This window comes from Pangasianodon hypophthalmus, chromosome 24 (assembly GCF_027358585.1).
Source record: "Pangasianodon hypophthalmus isolate fPanHyp1 chromosome 24, fPanHyp1.pri, whole genome shotgun sequence".
NCBI lineage: Eukaryota > Metazoa > Chordata > Actinopteri > Siluriformes > Pangasiidae > Pangasianodon > Pangasianodon hypophthalmus.
The window spans coordinates 14,317,971-14,341,043 of NC_069733.1; the positions used below are offsets into that span (position 1 = coordinate 14,317,971).

The window sequence follows — 23,073 nt, forward strand, 5'->3', positions numbered from 1 at the left end:
TATGTTTCCCAGCTCTTACAAAACCCTAGCAGTGCTATATTAGTGAGTTTGTGCAGGATTTGCGTGTGTGTGGCCTGGATATGTATTTATGTGTTCATGTGTGAGTCCATGCATTAAACATATGAGTGTGCATGTCTGTATCAGTCTATTTAGGCATTTCTGTGGCTTCGCTTCCAAATCTCAGCTGCAAGAACGCCTTTAACACAATATTACTCTTTTTCTTACAGGTTCCTTTTTTTCATATTTTGTGTTACATATCTAAAAAGTGATCTTGGGTGGAAGAAAGGCGCTATATACTTTGAATGAAAGAATAAATAAACAAAGAGATCACGTCTCTCATTACCTCCACACAGCTCAGTTCCACCATTTTAAGAATAAATTCTGTTTTTGTTTTTTTTTTTGTTTTTTTTTCAGCTCCACTGTGACTTACCCAAATCAGAACAATTGCACCAAACCAACAAAATAACATTTGGAAGATAAAAACAGCAGCTTTTCATTAATATTTTCATAGTAGCATAAAGACCTGGAGAATGCTGACGTCTGTTTCCAGACCTGAGAGATGTGGTTCTGCATTAGCAAAAAACAGAGTTAAATATTTAGGTGTTTTTCTCTACACAAGGAAGCAGCTAGAGCTTCAGGCCCCAAAACCCTATTTACAGGAGTCTGGGGTAGAGAATGAGGGGAGAGAAAATGGAAGTATGAGCACTAGGCTTATTTGCCACTCCAACGTTTCATCTCTCATGAGCTGCTTACTCCATGGAACAGATCAGCTCATGAAATGACACAGCGATTCACAATGAGCAGAGAATTACGTCCTCCAATGGGCAGCACAGACACTCTGTGTTCAGATAAAAATAATGTGAAAGTACACTATTAGGAAAAAGTTTTTTCCAGCTCTCTTAGGGTTATTCAATTGTCCTTCTTGGGCAAGGAGTGTCAAACTCGTATTCTGCCCAGGCCACATTAGCATTTTTGTGAACCCTTGAAGGACCATAAACTAAGGGTATTCATTCATTATGCTCACTTTAACAGATTAACACTAATATTGAACATTGAGAGATTTAAAAAGAGCTCACATGGGCTTATCTCCGCAAAAAAATGCACAAGTCCATAAATTCCCATCTCCCTTGTCTTCGTACTCCATCAGCTGTTGTTTTTTCTAACATCTTTGTAGGTTAATATCTTTGTAGTAGAGCTGTAGGACTCAAGTCCAGTCTCAAGATGTTTTCTGTATTGACTTGTACTTGTCTAGGATTTACTGATATTCAGATGTACTCAGACTTGTCTCAGTCATGGGCATTCATCTCGCTAAATATGGTCTTGGTCTCATATTTAATTTCTTCTTCTAGAAAACAGCCTAATCATTGGCGCAGTGCATGAAGCCAGCTAGCTTAAGTAAAGGCTTGGCCTCAAAAAAGGATTCAATGGTTTTCAGTCTTGATCTTGGTTTGTTCTTGCTTTCAACTGGACTTGATCTTGACTTGGCCTCTAGCCCCTTAAGACTCAGTCTAGGCTTGAGCTCAGCTAGTCCTGGGCTTGGGCTTTTCTTGGGCTTGACAATGGGGGTTGTGACTCCAGTGCTACTTTGTAGAGCCCCTACAATATGGTCTGCTGTGAATTCTAGATATTACTGGTGTATTGTCAAAATGTTTAGTAGGGTCTTATAGGCCATTTCAATATTATTTTTTGCAGGTTCATTAAATGAATGAAATGAAGAAACAGGCCAAGGAAGGTTCTATGTAGTACCCTGCAACAGAAGTAGAACCCCTTTCGGAAGTTACTTAAGCATCAAAAGAAGCCTTGAGGAAAGTGTGCGGCCAGCAAATTAACCCTTGAACCATTAACCCTCCAAAGAACGTTGGTTAACCTGTTTCTCTAAGTGTGTATTTCTAGACAAAAGGATTTTGAGTATGGCCTCCTGAGAGAATCCATAGAAGGCCAGGAACCTATACCTATGCAAAAAAAACCTCTGAGGCACCCCTTTTTCTACAAGGATAGCACACAATACTCCTTCTGGGGGAATCATTAAAGGTAGAAAGGTAGAACAGAGGGTGTCCCTTTCAGTTTAGGTTTCACATAACTTAGCATAATTAAATAAAAAGTTTCTAACTTGCTCTACCTTAAATGGTTAACACTGGCCATCATACCTGTTTTTAGAAACGAATAGATAGATAGATAGATAGATAGATATACTTTATTGATCCCATGAGGGAAATTCTTGAATGTTCACAGATCTGATGTAAGTGTTGTGCTATCTTTTCTGAAGGGTGAAACTATAGCATGCTGCATTAAGCATTCCACCACATTAGCCATAAAACGTGCACGTCTTCAGCAGGTGTGCACTTGCCCTGATCCTAACTTTTTTCATCAAATCAAGTCCTGGCCTCAGCAGAAAGAATATTTCTGCTTTCTTTCTTTTAACACTCCAAACTCAGCCCAAGAAGAGCTTTTTTTCTAATCAGCTAATGGGTTGTGTCAACTGGATTAAATGCGGTCTTAGCTCTGTACTGCTCTCTGGTTTGGAGGTCTGGAGTTCTGGAGTCTGACATCTCAGGTCTCTTCCTCACATTCAATCAGCAATACTCTGTTTTTACTCTGTTACCTTGCCTCACTCTCACTTTTGCAATAATCAGCAAACTGACAGAAGCCAGTGCACCCTCACCACCACCACACTAGCTTCCTGAATTCAGTGTAGCTTCTATTTTTATGACTGTTGTGGCACCATTACACTATAAACTCTCACGTCAATAAAGCACAGAAATATACTCCAACAGTGGCACCACTGGCAAAACCGTTGAGTTCTCTTCCCACGTCAAGCAAACAAACACATAACAAGAGTAGGACTTTGTCAATGCCATGTTGCCTTTATTTCAGTAACAGATGTAGCTGCTGCTGCTCCAAGCAGTAGGCGTAATGAGAGCCAGGGCGCTCTATAAAAGTGGCGCTCTGCATCAATAACACGATGTGTCCTTGTTTACTTTAACTTTTTTTTTTACTGTTTACATTTCTTTCACATACTGTAAAGAACTTTGGGTTGCGTATAATTAAAGTTATTATTAATACCTGACAGAATTATTTTCATTCAGTAACTGCCATATTTGTTGTTGGGTTTTACCTTTAAACCTCCACACTCTGCTGCTGATCCGTGGTCCACTCCGGCAATGTAAATGCCGAGGGAATATTCTGCTCCTCCGCGTATCATCAGACCCAGCGGACGTCCATCGTCCAAGGAGATGGTGACCTGGAGGGACAAATACATACAAAAAGACCCAAACATAAAAGACCCAAACATTTGTAAAATGGTTTTATCCTTACTCAATCCATCATGCTTGTATTAGCAAGAGTTATTGAGGATCTTTTCTGACAGCTTCCATGAAGCTAATGCCTCCTCTCAGCATGCTACCATTCAGCTAGCCATCCATCCATTAATAAACCAATCCATCTATCCATCTACTCTTCCATCCATCTATCCAGCTAACATCCATCCTTCTATCCATCTAAACAACCATTCCGTCCATCCATCTCTCCATCTTACCATCCATTCATCTAACCAGCAATCCATCCATCTGTCTGTCAATCCAACCATCCATCTTTTAATCTGTCCATCCAAGCATCCTTCCAATCATCTATCTATCCATCTATATAGACAATTCATTCATGTATCCATCTAACCATCCATCGATCCATCTCCCCATCCATCCATCCATCCATCCATCTAACATCCATCTGTCTATCCACCAATCCAACCATTCATCTGTCCATCTAACCTTCTATCTGCCTAAGCATCCATCCATCTAGCCATCTAATTATCTGTCTGTCCTTCTTTCCACCCGTCTGTCCGTCCATGCATTTAATCATCTACAGTAGCTGTAAAATGTCTACACACCCCTGTTTAAATCACAGGTTTTTGTGATGTCAAAAAAATTTTTAAAAATGTATTATGTCAGCTCTTTTCCACCTTTAATGTGATATAGCAACCAACAAAATTCAAGTGAAAAACAAATACAAATGATTTAGGGGAAAAAAAGAAAAATCTTACAAGAACGTGGTTGCATAAGTGTGCACACCCCTTAACTAATACTTTGTTAAACACCTTTTGCTTGTACTACAGCACTCAGTCTTTTTGGGTAAGAATCTACCAACTTAGTACAACTTGATTTGGGAATTTTCTTACACTTTTCCTAGCAAAAATGCTCCAGATCTATGATATTGCAAGGGGATCCCCTGTGCACAGCACTCTTCAAGTCACTCCACAGGTCTTAGATCTGGGCTCCGACTGAGCCAGTCATTTGTTGACTTGGATTTGTGCTTTGTCATGATGGAAGGTGAAATTTTTCTTCATCTTTAGCTGTCTAACAGAGGCCTGCAGGTTTTAGAGCCCCAGTCCCAGCTGAAGAGAAGCAGCCCCAAGCCACCACCATGCTTCACTGTGGGTATAGTGCTCTTTGGGTGATAAGCTCTCGTTTTTGTGCCAAACGTATTTTTTAGAATTATGCTTGGATGTTTTTTTTTTCATGGGAAAGGGCTCCCATCTAGCCACACTGCCTCATAGCCCAGTCATATGAAGAATAAATGAGATTGTTGTCACATGCAGGGAGTGACCAGGTCTTGGTAGATATTTCTGAAGCTCCTTTAATGTTGCCGTAGGTCTCTAGGCAGCCTCCGTGATAAGTTTTCTTCTTGTCCTTTCATAAGTTTTGGAGGGACGTCCTATTCTTGGTGATGTCACTGTGGTGTCCTATTTTCTCCACTTGTTGGCCTTCGTGGTGTTCCATGGTACATCTAATGGTTTGGAAATTCGTTTGTACCCCTCTCATGATCGATACCTTACAACAATGAGATCCCATACATGCTTTGTAAGCTCTTTAGCTCTTGGTTTCTTCTGACTGCTGAAGCTGGACCACAGCTTCAGCAGTCAGAAGAAACCAAGAAGATGTCAAGCAAATATTATAGAAACAATTGATCTTTATTGGGGTTTAATCAGAATCACTTCATTGATGACAGGTACAACAATTACTTTTGAACATGAGCTTAATTCTGAGCACATGTTCCATTACAGGGTGTGCACACTTGTGTACATTTTTCTTTTTTTCCTCTAAATGTTTCTATTTGTTTCACTTTTTTTCCATCACTACATCACATTAAAGGTGGAAAAAGATCTGACATGATTTATCTTGGTTTCAATTTTACATCTCAAAAACCTGCAATTAACAGGTGTGTGTACACTTTTTATATCCACTATCCAATCTATCTATCTATCTATCTATCTATCTATCTATCATCTAATAAAAGTCTTTATGATTGATTGGGGGTGATTATGCTTTGTCATGCCATTTATCTCCGCATCATTAGACACCAAAACCAAAGCTTCTAATCTCAGAGACCTGAGCCTTTTTTTTTTTTTTTTTTACATAAATGAGTCAAGCTGTCTGAGTCATCTCCAAAAGCTTAAACTCTTTAGCACCATTAAGCATTTGAAGAATACTATCCAAAATGTTATTACAGTGCACTTATTAGCTGGCAATGACATGAGAGAACAAATACCAGGCAATTTAATATCTTAATAACTTCTAAAGTCGCTGCAAAGTCCTTAAAAGTCTAAACAGCCAAATCACAAACATCTTGAGATGCAGGTGCAATGTTCATATGATAAATGACTATAGATCTGTCTGGTTCAAATGGGGAAATAAATCATGCTGACAGATAGAAAGGATTTGTTGCCTGGGCTGGACCTAGACTCATATCACTCAGCTCCCTTTGGGCAAAAGCAACATATCATACACTGTTCTGAAATGCCTCTCCTGCTAGCCGTGAACGCCTGCTTCTAAACAGAGCACATGCCTGTCATTTATAATTAGGATTGTCTCAAATCATCAAGAGAGTTTAGAAAAAAACATCTTGTAGAGAATATCTGGTAATTGGATTCTGTCCTGCCCTTCTCAAATACTGCGCTGGAAGTGAGCGTTGTGTTTGGGGTTAAAATCGGAGTAGTGCACGAGGCAGAGTCGGGATTGACAGGAGAGGTGAAGGAGGCTGAAAGACTGAGAGAGAAAAAGCAACAGTATAGAGTTCAGAGTTGATCGACTAAAAGGGCGAAGCCTTTTATCTCTCTCGCTCTCTCGAGAGAGATAAGAACAGAAAAGAAGTAAACATATTAGAGAGTACATTTTGGATTCTTAGAAAGGGTTAAGGCAAGGGTTGCCAACTGGTGAAAAACATTTCAGTGGATCGAATGAATTACTTCAAATAATACTGTAGCGGAGCCAAAAATATATTTTAAAAACGTCACTGTTGTCTAAACATGAACCAGCTCAGATTTTGTAGCAAATCCTCTGTTACAGTTTATCTAATAACTTTCAGTCTGTAAATTATTTTGCTTAAGGCAGCTACAAGGCTGGAGACATTAGCTTTCACAGACTTTAATAGATATGTCATTTTCACTTTGGTGGAATGTTTAATGGCGAATGGAACAGAGAAGTATGTGTTTATTGAGAATAGGTGTCTCATCTATTCAGTGTCCATGGCTCTAAGCAAAAGTAAGAGTAAAAAAAACATGACTTCAAAATGACTTATTTATAGCCATGAGCTAATTTTAATAGTTAAGCACTATAAGGTAATTGTTGTCACCATTCCTTCATGCTAGTTGCTTATCCAGACCTTTGTATAGGCATATGAATGATAGACAGAGAACAAAAAAAAAAAAGCAGTGAGTCTCACACTCACCCTTCTCTCCGCCCCTTGTTGTGGGGCGTGTCCACGGCGCTGGCTGTGTCGTCCGCCTGCAGTATGCTGCTCCAGCAGGTCAGGGGGCGGAGAGATGCTTCGGCCCTGAGGATCTACCCATGTGTACACGTGATTGGTCACATAACCTCCAGGGATCCGCCCCATCGAACACACTGATAAGCAGAGCTTCTTGCATCCCTTCAGCACCTGTCGAGGAGGATGAGAAGGATGGAAAGATATGAGAGGAGAAAGAAATGAGGAGGAGGGGGAAAGAGGTGTGTTTTCGAGAGAGCAATTATTGAAGCCTTATCATTTCACTCCACATCTGGAGTTAATGTCTCGCTGTTTATGCAGATATCATTAATCACGGCACTTAGTCTGCGTGTTAATTTAATCCATCAGTGCACACATAGGCAAAGTCAGCCAGATAAATAATTACTGCTCTTCATCACACTTTAATTTCAATAAATGTTAATGTCACATTCAGATCTGACTGACATGCGTACGGGAGGGCGCAGGTTCAAATAACTTCCTCTGCATGATAGAGTGGAAAGGGATGAGTGAATCCATACCCACTCATGTACAGGACACCTGTAGACCAAATAAACTCTCATAACGTCGCCGTCCTGCTCTCTGAGCTCCATTCATCCCTGGAAAACATCCACAGCCATCCATCTCACATTTAATATGAAAGCTTTATAGGAACTGGGGAGTTTTTTTTATGCTAGGCTGTGTATATAGACGCTTCCTCAATGCTCAATGGATGAAGTTCATAAGAGTCTGGTGCTCTTGTTTTTACAGAGGATGGGGCCTTTATTGACTCCGAGCCTTTGAACGAGCGAGAAGGTGAAAGCAAAAAAAAAAAAGGAGACAGAAGCAGAATAAAAGACTGCAATGAATCAGAGGTACACATGTATCAATAGCACAAAGTCTGTCTGGAACACTTTGGAGCCTCTTGTTAAGGCTCTGTTCTACCTGACTGACTGACACTTACTCGGTTATGAATACACTGAGAAGCTCTTGCGAATTCACTTTCTCGGGGAGAAGAAGTAAGCAACTGTAAGATCACAGAGGCTTGCTTCTCTAAAGAAAATGTTACAGAAATATTCCATGATACAGCGCAGAATTACCTTTACACTCAATGCAGGCAACATACAATAAAGGCTGCTGCTGCTGCTGTAATAATAATAAAAATACACACCATCCACTGTATTTGAAACACCTGTACACCTGCACATTTATGCAATTATCCAATCAGCCAATCATGTTGCAGCAATGCAATGCAAAAAAAACAAAATCATTCAATGCAGATACAGGTCAAGAGCTTGGGTTCAGGTTAACATCAACCATCAGAATGATGATGAATGTAAACCCAGTGACTCTGGCATGGTTGTTAGTGCCTTCTGGGACGTTCATGCATAACAGTCTTTAGAGTTTATACAGAATGGGACAAAAAAACAAAAAAAAACATCCAGTGAGTGGCAGCTCTGTAGGCGGCAATCCCTTGTTGATTAGAGAGGTCAGAGGAGAATGGCTAGACTGTTTCGAGCTGACAGGAAGGCTAGAGTAACTCAAATAACTGCTCTTCACAACTTTGGTGAGCAGAAAAGCATCTCAGAAAGCACAACACTCCAAACCTTGAGGCTGACGGGCTCCAATAGCAGAGGACCAGGAACAGGAATCTGAGGCTACAGTGGGAGGAGGATCACAGGATCTGGACAGTTGAGGATTGGAAAATATCACCTGGTCTTTTTCTTCAACTGTCCAGTTTTAATAATAACAATTATTATTAGTAGTAGTAGTAGTAGTAGTATTATAGACACTATAAACTGTATACATTAAAATTGCAGTTTGTGGGTTCTTTACTGCTGTGCTGCCTTTTAGAAGAAGAGATTACAATTAATTTAGAGAAAGCATGACTGCACCTTTTAGACAGACTGAGATGAATAATAGAGTGGCAGGAGCACCTCTAAATAGGATCTAGAATTGCCCATAGGGTATCAACAAGAGAGGAGGCAATTTTAAAAGGCAGTTGAATCAAATTGCACTCATTAGTGTCCTAGCTGCACAATTTGGTGAAGCTTCCGGATATTCTCACTCCAGTAGTCCAATCTCAATAACTAAAGCTTTGGATGAGCCATGTAGACCAATGTTCGGAGATATTTATATGTAATAAAATGAGATGAATCCAATACTTACTGAGGCACAACAATGTGTGCCTCAACGTTCAGATTACAGATGAGACGCTAAAACACTGGAAGCATGTCGCATAGACCTCATGAAGAATGAAGTGTCAAGTGTGTGAGTCAGTACTGCATCAGAGACCAGGTCATTTTCATATATAAATACCACATTCCATAAATAAAGACCGCCTTTCTTTGGTAAATACCATCTGACAACCTGAATAGAATATCTGTCCTGACTGCCATGGACAGCGTGTGGTTCATGTTTAAAAATTAACATAGTGACATGACAGAAGGAGAATTGTTACATTTAAAAAAAAAAAAAAAAAGTACCAAACTCTGTTAGACGCCTACCGAGAACCACCTGTCAGATTTAGCCATTTACCCCCCAGGGCTAAGACACCAGTCATGCAGAGAATGCCACAGGAAGTGACAGAAAGATAGTGAGAGATGAGTAGAGGGAGAGATCTATGGAGAAATATTTCAATATTTTGACAGGCCTTCAATGAATAATCCATAAGCCTATGGGCTCGTCTTGTCAAAAAAAAAATTGTAAAGCAGATGTCTTCATGCATGAACAAAGCAGACCTGCAACCCTGTGTGAAGCCCCTAACAAACCAAACTGGAATCAATTTGTAGTATCATCCAGGGCAAGAGTAAGAGTAGTATTCCCAAAATTCGACAATAAAATCCGCCATGTGCATTATATAGAGATGGTGCTGTGTGCATTTGTCATAATTATGTATGCCTTATATCCTATTATACCACAGCATGGCTGAAATCTCAAATCTTACATTGTTGATTAATTTTCTATAACAGCATGGCTCCGATTGTAGTTCAGGCTGTAACATAAATGGCAGGTTTACATTAGTGCTCTAATTCTAATATGTTATTGTTCCTATAGTAACAGCTCATTGACTGTCTAATAATAAGGCTAAGGCTAATAAGGTTTATTTAATGCTAATTAAAGCATGTCACTGCACGTAATACAGTGTATGGTTGGGTATGTGAAGATGAATAATTATAGATTACATAATGTTATTTAACAATGAAAAACATACAAACCTTGATATTGTGGTTAGGAGGTTTTCTCTTTATGTAACATTTATGGACGGTGTCTTGGGTGCCAGCACTTTGTAGCAGTTAGTAACTTTCCCGACATGGGAGAGTCTTCAGGCCAGAGGAGTTTGCACTTTCTGGTTTCTCAGTCACATAACAAGCTGCACTTTTTTGTCTTATTAACTTCAGGAGAGGCTGGTGAGCAAACGAATGTTATATAGCTGCTATAACATGAGTGATAACAGGAACTAACTTGTCTTCATGCCATTCCACAACATTAAATGTCACTATAAGCCATTAAAAAGTGAGATGTGTCATTCTGTAATAAATACACAAACAAAAATCCCCGTTGTGAAAGTGAAATGATAATTTTGGTGTGTACTATTTGCATATGACAGCACAGTCCTTTGTGTGCTTTTTCTTATTTATACTATAGCACTGTTGAATTAAATCTGATTTGTCAGAAAGTGTTGATTAATTTTCTATAACAGCACAGCTCTAACGGTCGTTCCAGCAAATCAAAGGTCTATATTAAACCTGTTCTGGCAATAGCATGTGGGCTATTTCTGTGGTTCACATCATTCCATGTGATACGTGGGCCCCAAAAAAAATGCCAAGCAGCGACCCACATCTGGGCCACACCACAATTGGTTTTACTCGCTTGCTCCTAGCTGCAACCTGATTCTGATTGGTCAGGTGATTAAAAAAGCTCTTGATGTCACTTAATGCTATTCTGAAAAGATGTTGTTCTTCTTCTTCTTCTTCTTTCGGCTGCTCCCGTTAGGGGTCACCACAGCGGATCACTGGCCTGCATATTTGATTTGGCACAGTATTTACGCCGGCTGCCTTTCCTGACACAACCCTCCCCAATTTTATCTGGACCTGGGACCTGCACTGGGAGTGCACTGATTTATGCAACTCCACTGGCTGGGGTTGGTTCCCTGGTGAGCACGCTGAGACCTAAGCACTAGTCCTCCAGGGACCCTGCTATTCTGAAAAGATATATTTCTTAAAAACTTTTGGAAGTTCTGCAAAAAGCAACTGCATTCTATTCATCTTGTAACTACTTCTCATAAGATTACGTGTAATACATGTGGTGAAGTGTTAGAGGGAAAAAAAAAACGCCTAGCATGAAAGTATCTTAAACGTTATTTTCGCTTTTCTATCAGAACACGTCTTACCATTAACAGAAGCTTCTGAGCTGAGCTGCTCAAGCGTGCACCTACTCAGGATTTGTGTCTAGCTGAACTAGATAAAGCATGAAGCGGATTTACCTGGATCCTAAACAACTACCAATGGTTGTGATCCTAAAAGAAACGTGTACTATTTATAAACTATAAACTTCAAAGCCAGAAGATCTGTATTGCCAGGTAATACTGGCAATGCTGACAGTCTTATCATACCCATATAAACATGGATGAATATGAATATACAAACAGTGGGATCTGTTCTGAGCCCCCAGGACTAACAATGCAACATACAAGACAACACAAAGCCTCTACACCCAAGTACACGCAGTGCAAATATCATGAGTGTAAGACGAGAGTTCTACCTCAGTAGATAATCTTTAACGCCTCCTTACTTGTCACAGAGCAAACCCATAAGCCATTAACACCTGCTATAATGCAGAGAGTTCACTATGTCAAACAGCGAGTCAACTTATTGTCAGGCTCGGCCTCAGGAAGAGACAGCACGTCCAGACAAAAAAGCAGAGACAGCTCAGAGGATTCATTCTGTAGACATGGCTGTTATGTGCCTGTAGACTTATACAGTACGTTAGACTATGTACTGTTTTGACGAGGTGAATGTTATGGAAAGAAAGCTGCTAGGGCCGATGCAGCAGTGATGCAAGTCAGAAATGACTTAATTATGTAGGAAATATAACCAAGGCCAGCTGCCTGATAATACTGCCTTCTGAAAGGCAGTATCAGCTTTTTACTCTGTTATTCATCTTATAGCATTTTGTTCAATATCTACTATGAATTATTCACTAACAGTGAAAGTAATGGGAAAGGAAAGACTGGATTCGCAGATTCAGGTTCTGGAAGTTTAAGGAGTTATGGTTCCGCTGAACCGGCATCAGTGAAAATCACCCTGATAAGTGGCATATATATGTAATGTCTCTTTAAATTCTATGTGGTTAAAATTGAATGGAAATAGTGAAGAGGATCCAAATACAGAATCCAAGAATGTGTTGTTATTTTCAACAACCAAACATAATGTAGGGTAATGCAGGGTGAAAAAAAACCCTTCAACAGTCCATTTAAATGAAGCAAATTTGCAAATGCCTAGGAATCACCAGGATTCACAGGGCTCGATTTGAGTGCCAGTACAAGCAGATTTTGCAGGTTAATGCCATCACTGTTGTTGTTTTGGTTGGGTGCAAGCTAATTTTTTCATATTTGAACTCTGTGGCTTTTTGTGATCATAAATTATCCTTTTTTAATCCAAAGTAGGCATGCCTTGCCCCCTACAGAGACCACCACACAGCAAAAATGTGCATGCCTTACCCCCTGCAGAAACCCCCTCTCAGCACAGACACCCGAAAAAATCCTATTCCCTTGACTTCAGGTGCAAACTTAAAGGTCCCGAGGGCCCAGTTCTTACAGCTGTTTTTGTGAATCACAAGTAAGTACAACATACGTGTATATAATACTGGTGCCAGAAGGGCTGGGTTGAGTATTGCAGAAACTGCTGAGGGTCTCCTGGGATTTTCACACAAAACAGTCTCTAGAGTTTTTACAGAATGGTATGAAAAACAAAAAAACATTCAGTAAGTGAGAGTTCAGCAGGCAGAAGTTTCTTGTTGATCAGAGAGATCAGAGAACAATGGCCAGACGGGTTCAACAGTCAAAGAACGTTGCCTGGTCTGATGAATCTCAATTTCTGCCGAAGCACACAGATGATAGGGTCAGAATTTGGAGTCGAGAGCATGAATCCATGACCTCAACTTGCCTTGTGTCAACAGTTCAGGCTGGTGGAGGTGGTGTAATGGTGTGGGGAATGTTTTCTTGTCACACATTGGGTCTCCTAATACCAATGGAGCATTGTTTGAATGCTACAGCCTATCTGAGTATCACTGTTGTCCATGTACATCATTTTATGGCTACAATTTACCCATCTTATAATGGCTACATCCATGTGCCACGTTACAAAGTCATCTCAAACTGCTTCCATGAACATGACAATGAGTTCGGTGTACTTCCACGTCCTCCCCAGTAACCAGATCTGAATCCAATAGATAGAACATGTGATGTGATAGAACAGGAGATTAGTGGTATGAATGAGCAGCTGACAAATCTGCAGCAATTATGTAATGCAGTCCTGTCAACACGGACCAGAATCTCAAAGGAATGTTTGGAATCCATGCCATCAATTCTTCGCTTTTCTAAAGGAAACACAACCCAATTGTGCCTACTAAAGGCCACAGTGTAGACGTTTATGGAATGTCTTTTATTCACACATAAGCCTCTATTTTACCAGGATGTGAGATGCTATGAATTGCATGGCATAAATTTTTTTTTATAGTGTTTATAGCAGGAAACCATGCCAAGCGGACTACAGCACAGCTGGTGACCTCTGTGTCATTATATCTACATTCATCATTTACCTTCTGAACAGTTTAATGCCCTTCCATCTCTACATTAGCCTGACATCTGTATATTAACCCCCTTGTGTATTTTTTTTACTGATTGCAGATTTTAGACTGTTGGCATTCAAAATAAAATGTATGCACTTGTAAACAAGTATGTATCTGTGTTTAGTTGAACACTAAAATGTCTATCTTAAAATACAGTGACAGAGAAAACAGAAAATATATTTGGGGTAAATTTTGTCAGTCTGCTGTTTGTTTCAATCACAAAAGAAATGATATAAAAATCCGTACACAAAGTCCCATTATATGACATTAAAAAATGTCACTGTGTGTGCTCGGTTCATCTCAGCAGCACACCTGAACACACCTTTTATAATGTATTATTTCAAATCTTACCTCTTTTTAAATTTAGCATGGCTCTGCTCTACATTACTACCTGCACCACTGGTCATGAAGATACCAAAAATGTACAAAATATTTTGTTTTTTTATGTGTATTAGCTTTGTATCAGCAAGATTTTTTTTTTTTTTTTTTTTTTTTTTAATAGCTGATATGTCCTACTACTAATGGGTGTTTTAGCGGTCTGTCTGTTGAGTTGGCATGGCACAAGAAACCAGTTTGAGTAAAGCAGGATACTGTTTGATGAATGCAATGCAGCAAACACATAAATCTGTGCAAGTAATAAAAAAAAACATATAAAACTGAACTATGTTGTGTTTCTTTGCGTACTGAAGCAGTCCGTAAGCCATAACCAGATATAACCATCACATGCTTATGCTGCAACAATCATACTCATACCAAAGTGGAATTGGATTTTTTATTAACCCCTCCAGATTTTTATTATGTTCATTACCTCAAAATGTGGTAATCTCATTTCTGCTGCATCATTGCATCAATCCGGAGCCAAATGCAAAGCGAGTGACGATCGGATTGACACCTTGATGCGCTTGAACATGCTCAAAGCAGCTCTGAGCCAGAAAATAATTTTATGGGTTTTTAATTTTACTTGTTTCAGCAAAATCATAATTGAACACGAGCTTCACTGAGCTGCATCCTCTGCATATAATGCATTTTATATCGGAATCAACTGAAGCCTGAGAGAAGCTATAAGATTTCAGTGATGGACCACATGCAGCAGGAATACGGTAATTTATAAAAAAAAAAAAAAACCTTTTGAGACAATATGACAAGCCAGTTTTAAAAACTATCCATTTGGCATTCCTGAAACATGAAGCTGCTCCTATACTCTTGCCCCTGAGCAAAAGAGTGAATACATCCGGAACAATCCGTACTAACCTTATGTGCACTACACCCCCTGTAGACTACAGACCCAGAAACACGGTTTAACATGAAGGAGGAGAGAAAAAGTAGGTCTGTTCTGTTACTACTCAAGACGTATGCACCTGTCCCATGTCCTCAACATATTTTAGATTATGTCTGGCTACGGTTCATGAATAATATGACGTAATTGCCACGCAAACGGACATCTTCGCTTGGCTTCATTGGTTTCATTGACATGGTAGCAGGGAGAACTAACATGGTACACAACAAAGCCTGTGATTGATCGTTGCAAACAAGGCGTTCCCAAACAAATTCCAATTCAAATTAAAACACAAATGCCTCTGAGGAGTGTCTGTCACTCCGAGTTGTCGGGAAGACGATACTCTATAACTCATAATCAAGGGATTATCAAGACACACAAATGGTTTAACTTTAATGGTCTCACATACCAGATGTGTCTTCTTTCTCTTTTCTGTTTCTCTTCGTAAATACGGAACAAAATAAGTTTCCTTTTCCTCCTGTTTTATCATTTGTTTCTGTCAACGCTTCGCAGCAGGCAATCTTCATCCTGTAGTCATGGAAATTGTCATGAAACTTTAATAGTGCCACCTGCAGTACTGGAGCACTTGTACGTGACAGCCAGTACAAAACCACAGAGAGTATGTGAGCTTGATAGCACGTCTTCACACAACCCTTGCAGTCATCTCTGCATTGCTTATACTGAGGTCTTTACATGGAACATTTTAAAAACAAGACAGTAAGACAAAAAAAAACAACAGATTCCAGTCTGCTGTGTGTGTGAATGGTTGTAAATATGTTACATAACTGCCTCTTCAGCTACGGCGTTAACATTCAGGCTGTCAGGAGCGGAAGATGAAAGAGTAGCCGTTCCAAAAGAAATCATGCTCCTGCATTTGGTTCTGTCCTTCATTGCATCTTGTCTCTTAATCCAACCTTGTTTTCTCAAGTGCCTGCTAGTTTGCATTTCATTCTTTCTCCGTGGAGTGTGTGTGGCACTGCATGCTGAGGTTAGGGCTGTGAAATGCTGTGGCCTTTCTAAAATGAAAGCACTCCAGATCAGAATGCATGCCTTCAGGGACAGAGCAGGAAGAGATGACATGCTTGAGTGTAGTACATGATTCAGAGCTATGAAAAGAAATTGCAAACAAAGCTTTGAACCTCCAGAGCTTTAGAATGAATCATGTGGGTTATAAATTGGTATTCAGATACGTATTGCTTTATATTAATCCCATATCTGACAACTTAAATGTCAGTCCTTATTAATGTTCTAAGAAGCTGATGATGTGAGAAGTAAAATAATGAATGAACGGGAATACTAAATCAACACTGTGCTCTTATCTAAATCACTAAAAGAGACTGTATACCGATATTTATGACTTTATTTGTCTGATCAAATGCAAAAGTAAGGCATGTATGAGTGTGGTGTTGTATATTCTTGTGTTTTCAGGGGAGAGGTGTTAACCTGGCAAAGACTGGTGTAACTGTAAAAATAAATAAATAAATAAATAAATAGAGGGTTATATTATATTATATTATATTATAGAGGGTTACAGAGGTGTAATTAGACTTGCTGTTGCAATATCTAAACAAATTAGCTCCTTTCGCTGACATTAAAAAGCGAGTGGGTTTAATGATAATAGTTCGTAATGTTATTTGATTCGATCTTCAAATGTTATGGGATTTTACATCAATATTTTCTGTAATAGAAATAACCAGCTGGCTGACAGAACATATAACAAATGTTGTTCCTGTCTTCTGGTGCAATTGTTTGAGTGATAACTCAGATGTGAGTTAATGTCAGCTAATTATCTAATAAGGCAATATGGAAAATTAAGGAAGAAATGCACTGATAAATTGTTAAACAATGCTTGGCTGGTATTAAGAGGCCTAATGCATGCTAAGAAATGTATGCCAATTCCCCACATCATTATACCACCACCACCAGCCTGCACTGCCAATACAAGGCAGGTTGCTTCCATGAATTCATGCTGTTAAAAGAACTGAATGGTTTTTTTGGGATTGTTTTTTGCACCATTCTGTGTAAACTCTACAGACTGTTGTGTGTGAAAATCCCAAGAGATCAGCAGTTTCTGAAATATTCAATCCAGCCCATCTGGCACCAACAACCATGCCACGATCAAGGTCACTGAGATCACAATTTTTCCTTCATTCTGATGTTTGATGTGAACTACGCTCTTGACCTGTATCTGCATGATTTTATGCATTGCCCTGATGCCACATGACTGGTTGGTGAGTTTATATCACAGTGCAACATACAAGACTCTGAGGCTCTGTACACCACATAAGCATGTGTACTTGATGTGTTTATAGTGTCCAAATTTTATTTGTACACTTTATAGTGCCACTAAGGGTTAATTGTACTGTAAGGCGAAACGCAGAAAAGAAGCATTCAAGGTTCAAATACTCATAGCAGCTATTACTGGCTATAACCTGATAAAGTTTAAAACTGACCTAGATTTAAAAAAAAAAAATCAGCTCTATTCATCACTGTAGAGCAAAGGTTTGGAATTCCCATGTACTTTGTCCAGGTTTTTTAAAGAAAAGCAGTGTCCCAGTCCACAGGACCACTAGGACAGATCGAGGACAAGATAGATAGATAGATAGACAGAGATTGATAGAGAGAGAGTGAGTGAGAGTGAGAGAGAGAGAGAGAGAGAGGTACTCTGTGTCAGAGAGAGAGAGAGAGAGAGAGAGAGAGAGAGATGAGTGCCAGTCTTCTATAAATGCATTGCTGCATTTCAGCCCCACACAGCCTCTCTAGTGGAGTGTGCCTAAACAGAGATCTCCTGGGTGTTTTTGTGAGTGTGTGAGTGTGTGTGTGTGAGTGTGGTCTAAAAGAGTGTGTGGGAGTTGTTTTGCATGTGTAGAAAGTAAATGGCAGAGTTCATTCCTATGCTGAAGGTGGAAAGGATGAGGACGAGCTGCTGATGCGGAGGGAAGCGCCTCAAGGCTTCACACATTTTTATCCCCATGTTACCCTGTTAGGACACACACACACACACACACACACACACAGACACATACAATGTTTGTCTTATTATCCTTGTGAGGCCCTTCCATTGCCATAATTATTAATGCAGCTAATTAATGCTATGCCTACACCCAAATCTAACCCCAACCTTAACGTTAGTAACCAAAAGTAAAGCCTTTGGCTCTTTTAGTTTTTTAAATACAAACTGCAGTTTTTGTTTTTTTTAAAAAAAAATAAAGCAGATTTCCAAAGCAGTTGTCCAAATCTGAAAATTTTCCCATCTTAAGTGATGCACCCAGAACAGTCAGCAGAACAGTCAGCAAGAAATATATCATAATTTTGCAAAAAAAAAAAACAATCTTGGTGACAATCTTGGACTTTGGACTATTTCACCACACCTGGTCTTGCATCCAGATATTTCTCCACTATGATTTCAGTGAAAAGCATCATTAAAACCTTGCAGTCAGCATCCGTTTTATCCCTACACGAACACGTAGAGAACATACTCCACACAGTAACCTGAGCTCAGGCTCAAACTGGGAAAACTGGAGCTGTAAGTAAGGAACGCTACCCACTGTTCCAAAATGTTGCCCAAATATTATATATAAAAATAAAAACATTTCAAATCAATCAATATTATCAATCTGTCAAATCAATAATATACTGCAAATATGTCCATAGCAAATTATGGCTGCTTTCCATATATGGTAAAATATATGGATAATAATACATGGTGTCAAGCAGCTCCATGTATTATACAATATTATATTAATTTTTATTAATACTAATAATATTATAATATTTGGATAAATATATATAGATAAATATTCTGACAATATAATGTGGAATTTATAGACGAGTGCCAGCTTTAATGCACTTCTTAGAGATTCTAAAAGTCTCTGGAGCTGTACTGGAGCGATAACCACCGTTTTTCCCCTAAAGATATTTATATCTGGTGTCATGATGGTGACGGATAGTTCTCCCATAGGTATTCATTTGGCTCGAGATCTAGTGACCAGGAAAGATTTACATCATTTTGAGTGACGCAAAAAAAAAGCTTATCCAAATGAGAAGTAAAGTGATGTGGGAACTACCACTGGGAGTGAGAAACGGCGGCGAATTTTCTCCCCACTGTGAGATTATTTGTATTTTCCTAGCTGGCAAGACTCGGCATGCTGCTATGGGTGTGTTTGAAGTGTTTGAATGACTCAAAATAAAATTTTAAGCTATTCTGTTTGGGCGCATTAAAGTTCATGAAACAGGTCGTGGAAATCATGAAGAGTGGAATGATGTCTTCTGACATTTGTATCTAATTTTTAGCAAGAAGAATTCTGAGGTGTAGTCAAATTGGTGGTAAATCTAATCCTCACAATGCTGTACAACATGAAACAGAACATTAAACACACTTACCCAGCCAGAAACACACTCCACCCACTGGACATTTGGCTCAACTTCGTACAGCTCTGCCCAGGTAGGAGGAGCTGGATCACGGCTAACTCCACCCCATGGACTTTTTGTTTTACAGCTGGGGTACTTGATGAGCGGCCACTTAAGAGCCATTTGAGCAATGTAAGGAAATGCTAGTGTGAATGCAGGATTAAACACAATAGGGGGCGCCAGTCACCACGCTCCATATTCAACCACTGGAAAAAAAACGTAGTGACTTCAGCACTTTACCGCATTAAAGGTAAAAAGTTCTATTTCAGACATCAGACCAATGTTGGACACTTTATGCTAAACAAGGTCAGCATTTTATAAAGTGCATCATTTAGATCTTTCAGCTTTGCCTTTCGAAAAGTGTCACCAAATTACCACTTTCTCCTTGATCTGACTCGAGAAGACATGCACACTCTTCATAAATTGGAAAAGGAGGCATTGCTTTACTTTAGCTAAGGTATATGTAGTGTTAAATGGGATTCCGCTCCAAGCATGCGGAGAGGACTGATCTCTGCGCTCTGCAGAGGACAGGTAAATTAGCTGTCACTTTTAATCTGTAAGGAGATACGCTGCTCTCCTTTGCTTCGCTTTCATTCTTCCTCTCCTTCTCGGATTCTCTTTTCCTCCCATCCCTCTTTGGCCTTAGACTGTACCTTAGGCATTCCTTACTGTCACTCGTTTTTCTCCCAGGTTCTTTATAGAAACAGACAGGTCTATTCTGCAAAGTCATAAATAGAAACTACTGCCTGGTAAAAGCTTGTCCTACTCAGTTAATGCATCTGAATTATTGGCACCCTATCAGAAAATGCACATACACAAATAAACAAACAAATAAATAAATAAATAACAAATACATACATACATACATACATACTACTATTAATAATAATAATTATCATCATCAAAATAATAGCTGCATGCAACAATTTGCGGAGGCTAAGTACACTTTGCAAAAGGGCCTTCAGTGGCCAGTTCTTGTCAAGTTAGAAAATAAATTAATAAATAAAGCCACAAGGGTTGATTTGTGGGCGCTCCCAGTGGTCAGTGTTTGCCAAGTTATACTACTACTGCTACTACTACTACTACTACTAATAATAATAATAACAATAATAATAACACACTGCATGCAGCAATTCAAATTTAATAAACTCCAAAACAAAAGTGGAATGTCCTTTGTTTTATAAATGTCTTCAAAAACCTACATGGCAAGACTATTAACACCCCTAAAGAATATTCCAAGAAATGTTTTTATACACACATTATTTAACATAAATTTTTGGACCAACATTTTGCTAAAAACACACACTTCATTCACGGATGCCAATAATTCTAGAGTTTTTACTTGATTAAACCACCAAACTATATGTATGAATTCTGGTGCCCGAACCAAAAGGTTAGTTTCCAAACACATGAACTCAACATCAACCTGGACAGGATCTATTTCCTCTATTCATACGACTGCAGAGGAACACAGAGAACATTACTGAGAAAGACATTAGTACACTGATAGGCTGAAAATAGAGCCTCTTTGAATCATGGGGTTGAAGAAGACACAGGCACAAAACTTCACTCTGTGACCTGTTCTTCATTGATTAGGGTCAATCAGCATGTCAAGGTTATTAAATACTGCATATGGATTCATCACCATCATCATTATCATCATCACCATCACTACTGGTAATCACCTGAGCTTGTCTGTTCATCATCCAGCTTTAATTTGTATGTCTAACAATTGAACCCAACTTATCAATTCAGATATAATGTACAGTATAATTACATTATAATAATGTACATTCTTTATGATTAGCATGATTTAAAAAAGCATAAAATGTCAAAACCAAATTTATGCATTACAGTTATATCAGAATTATTCATAGTATGCCGAAACAGAAGAACTTATATGTGTGGCAGCCTGGGACAACTCTTTAAATGGTGACATTTTGACATCGTCTACTATAAATAGTTTTGAAGACTAAAGACTTTCCTGAAAGCTGAAATATGACTCTCTTTGGCATGTTGGCAGGAAGTAAATACAAAGCACAGACCCCACCCCCTTCTCCTCACAAGTCGTATTCTGACTGGAGCTATTTTCAGGGTCATAAAAATATAAAAATCAACCTGAAACAAAGAAACTAGCCAGATTCACTGTATGGCAATGTTATCAATCACTGTACCCTGATATGCAAACTAACAATGTCCCGGATTCCCATCTTTCCATCTGCATCAAGGAAAAACAATAGACGCTAGGTGCTGGTGTACCAGCATCAGCTGTAGATTATATACATGTGCATTAGCACAATCGTTTTTGTTTATCTTTTGTTATATTGCACTCATATTGTCAATTTTCATCATGACATAAGCCAGCAATACTACAAGTCCCAAATAGGTTGGTGTGAGGAAAGAAAGAGGCCAAGAAAAGCCCACACTCTCGAGGAGAACATGGAGGTTATTAAAACAGTGAAAAGAGTAGAGCTGTAAATATTATTATTAGTATTAGACGTAGTACTGCATTTAATAGTTATTTTAGTGTTTGGAATGTATCGTAAGTTTTTCCATTGAAAATAATAAGAAACAGGCTCCCGCTTTATGGAAATTCACTACAGATACTGTTATACAGAACAGATTATGTCCAAATATTGAGGGTTGTTTAAATATATCTTTGAAAAGCTATATTTTATTACTGGACTAGAAATAATTTTGCAAATTACAAACTGCAGCTTTAACATTATTCATTACTACAGCTACTACAAGAGTTCATAACTGAACCTTGATGAATGCTGGATGAACAAAATACTGAGGAAGAATACTACACTGAGTGTGTTAGATGCAAAATAGTAGGCCACTGACCCAAAAAAACAGAGAGATAAATATTCACCAGTGATAGCACAATGTGACGGAACTGGAAACGATGTCCTCCATAAACATTTTAGCCTTATAAATGTTGATGAGTTCTTTGCAGGTTAGTACCAGAAAAATTCAAAGCCAAAACATTACCAGATATTCTTGAATTGAAAATATCCGGTCAATACTTGGAGCCAAAATGCATGATCTCAACCTCACAGCCTAGGCTCAGGTTGTGTGTTCTTAGTAAGCACCGGGATAGAATAGAACAAATGTGTACAAGAGGGAGACAGAGAAGGAGAAAATGTTGAGTTGATATTCTGAATGTGTACTACGAGAGCTATACGACTGATCTTCAGGGATGACAGGAGACAAAAAGGAGCAAAGGCACAAAACAATGTCGATGGCAAGCGAACAAGTTATCTAGACTGCCATTAAGTTTCACAGCAGACTTAGAATGATGGCATTCATCTCTCCATTCTGAAACAAGAGAGACGTGCTCAGACATTCAAATGATCCCTGCCAGCAAGCCATTACATGCTCCTGGAGAAATTAATTACAGATAAATTAGAAGCAGATAAAGATTCTGAGTGTATGGGTTTGATGGTTTGATGAGAGTCAGAAGAGTGGACCGTTTCCATGTCTGAACAGATGAAGTCAGCGGATATCTTCCTGTCTTTCAGATGTGCTTGTCTTGAGAATTATACACACTGACCAAACTGCACTGCTCACAGCTGTGCAAGCAAAGTTTAATCATCCATGCTTAATCAAACCTACCCAGTGTATGTGTGTGTGTGTGTGTGTGTGTGTGCGCTGATCATAACATATGGTAGGTATACTACCAAAGTAAAACAGTATCAAAACCCTTCAAAAATACAAGCATAATATGCAGTAATAAACATAGTCTCTAATCATCGCATATAGCACAACTGTGTTGAATT

The 23,073-nt window shown here is 39.0% G+C and overlaps 1 protein-coding gene across 1 annotated transcript in view; it reads right to left on the reverse strand.

Moving 5' to 3' along the window:
* Nucleotides 1-23,073, reverse strand: part of whrnb (whirlin b) — a 72,026-nt gene that overhangs the window by 38,151 nt on the left and 10,802 nt on the right. The window contains exons 2-3 of the mRNA XM_053229186.1: nt 6,724-6,930; nt 3,116-3,241 (exon numbers count right to left, since the gene is read on the reverse strand). Of these exons, the coding sequence (XP_053085161.1) occupies nt 3,116-3,241; nt 6,724-6,930 (333 nt within the window). The remainder of the gene's footprint in view (nt 1-3,115; nt 3,242-6,723; nt 6,931-23,073) is intronic.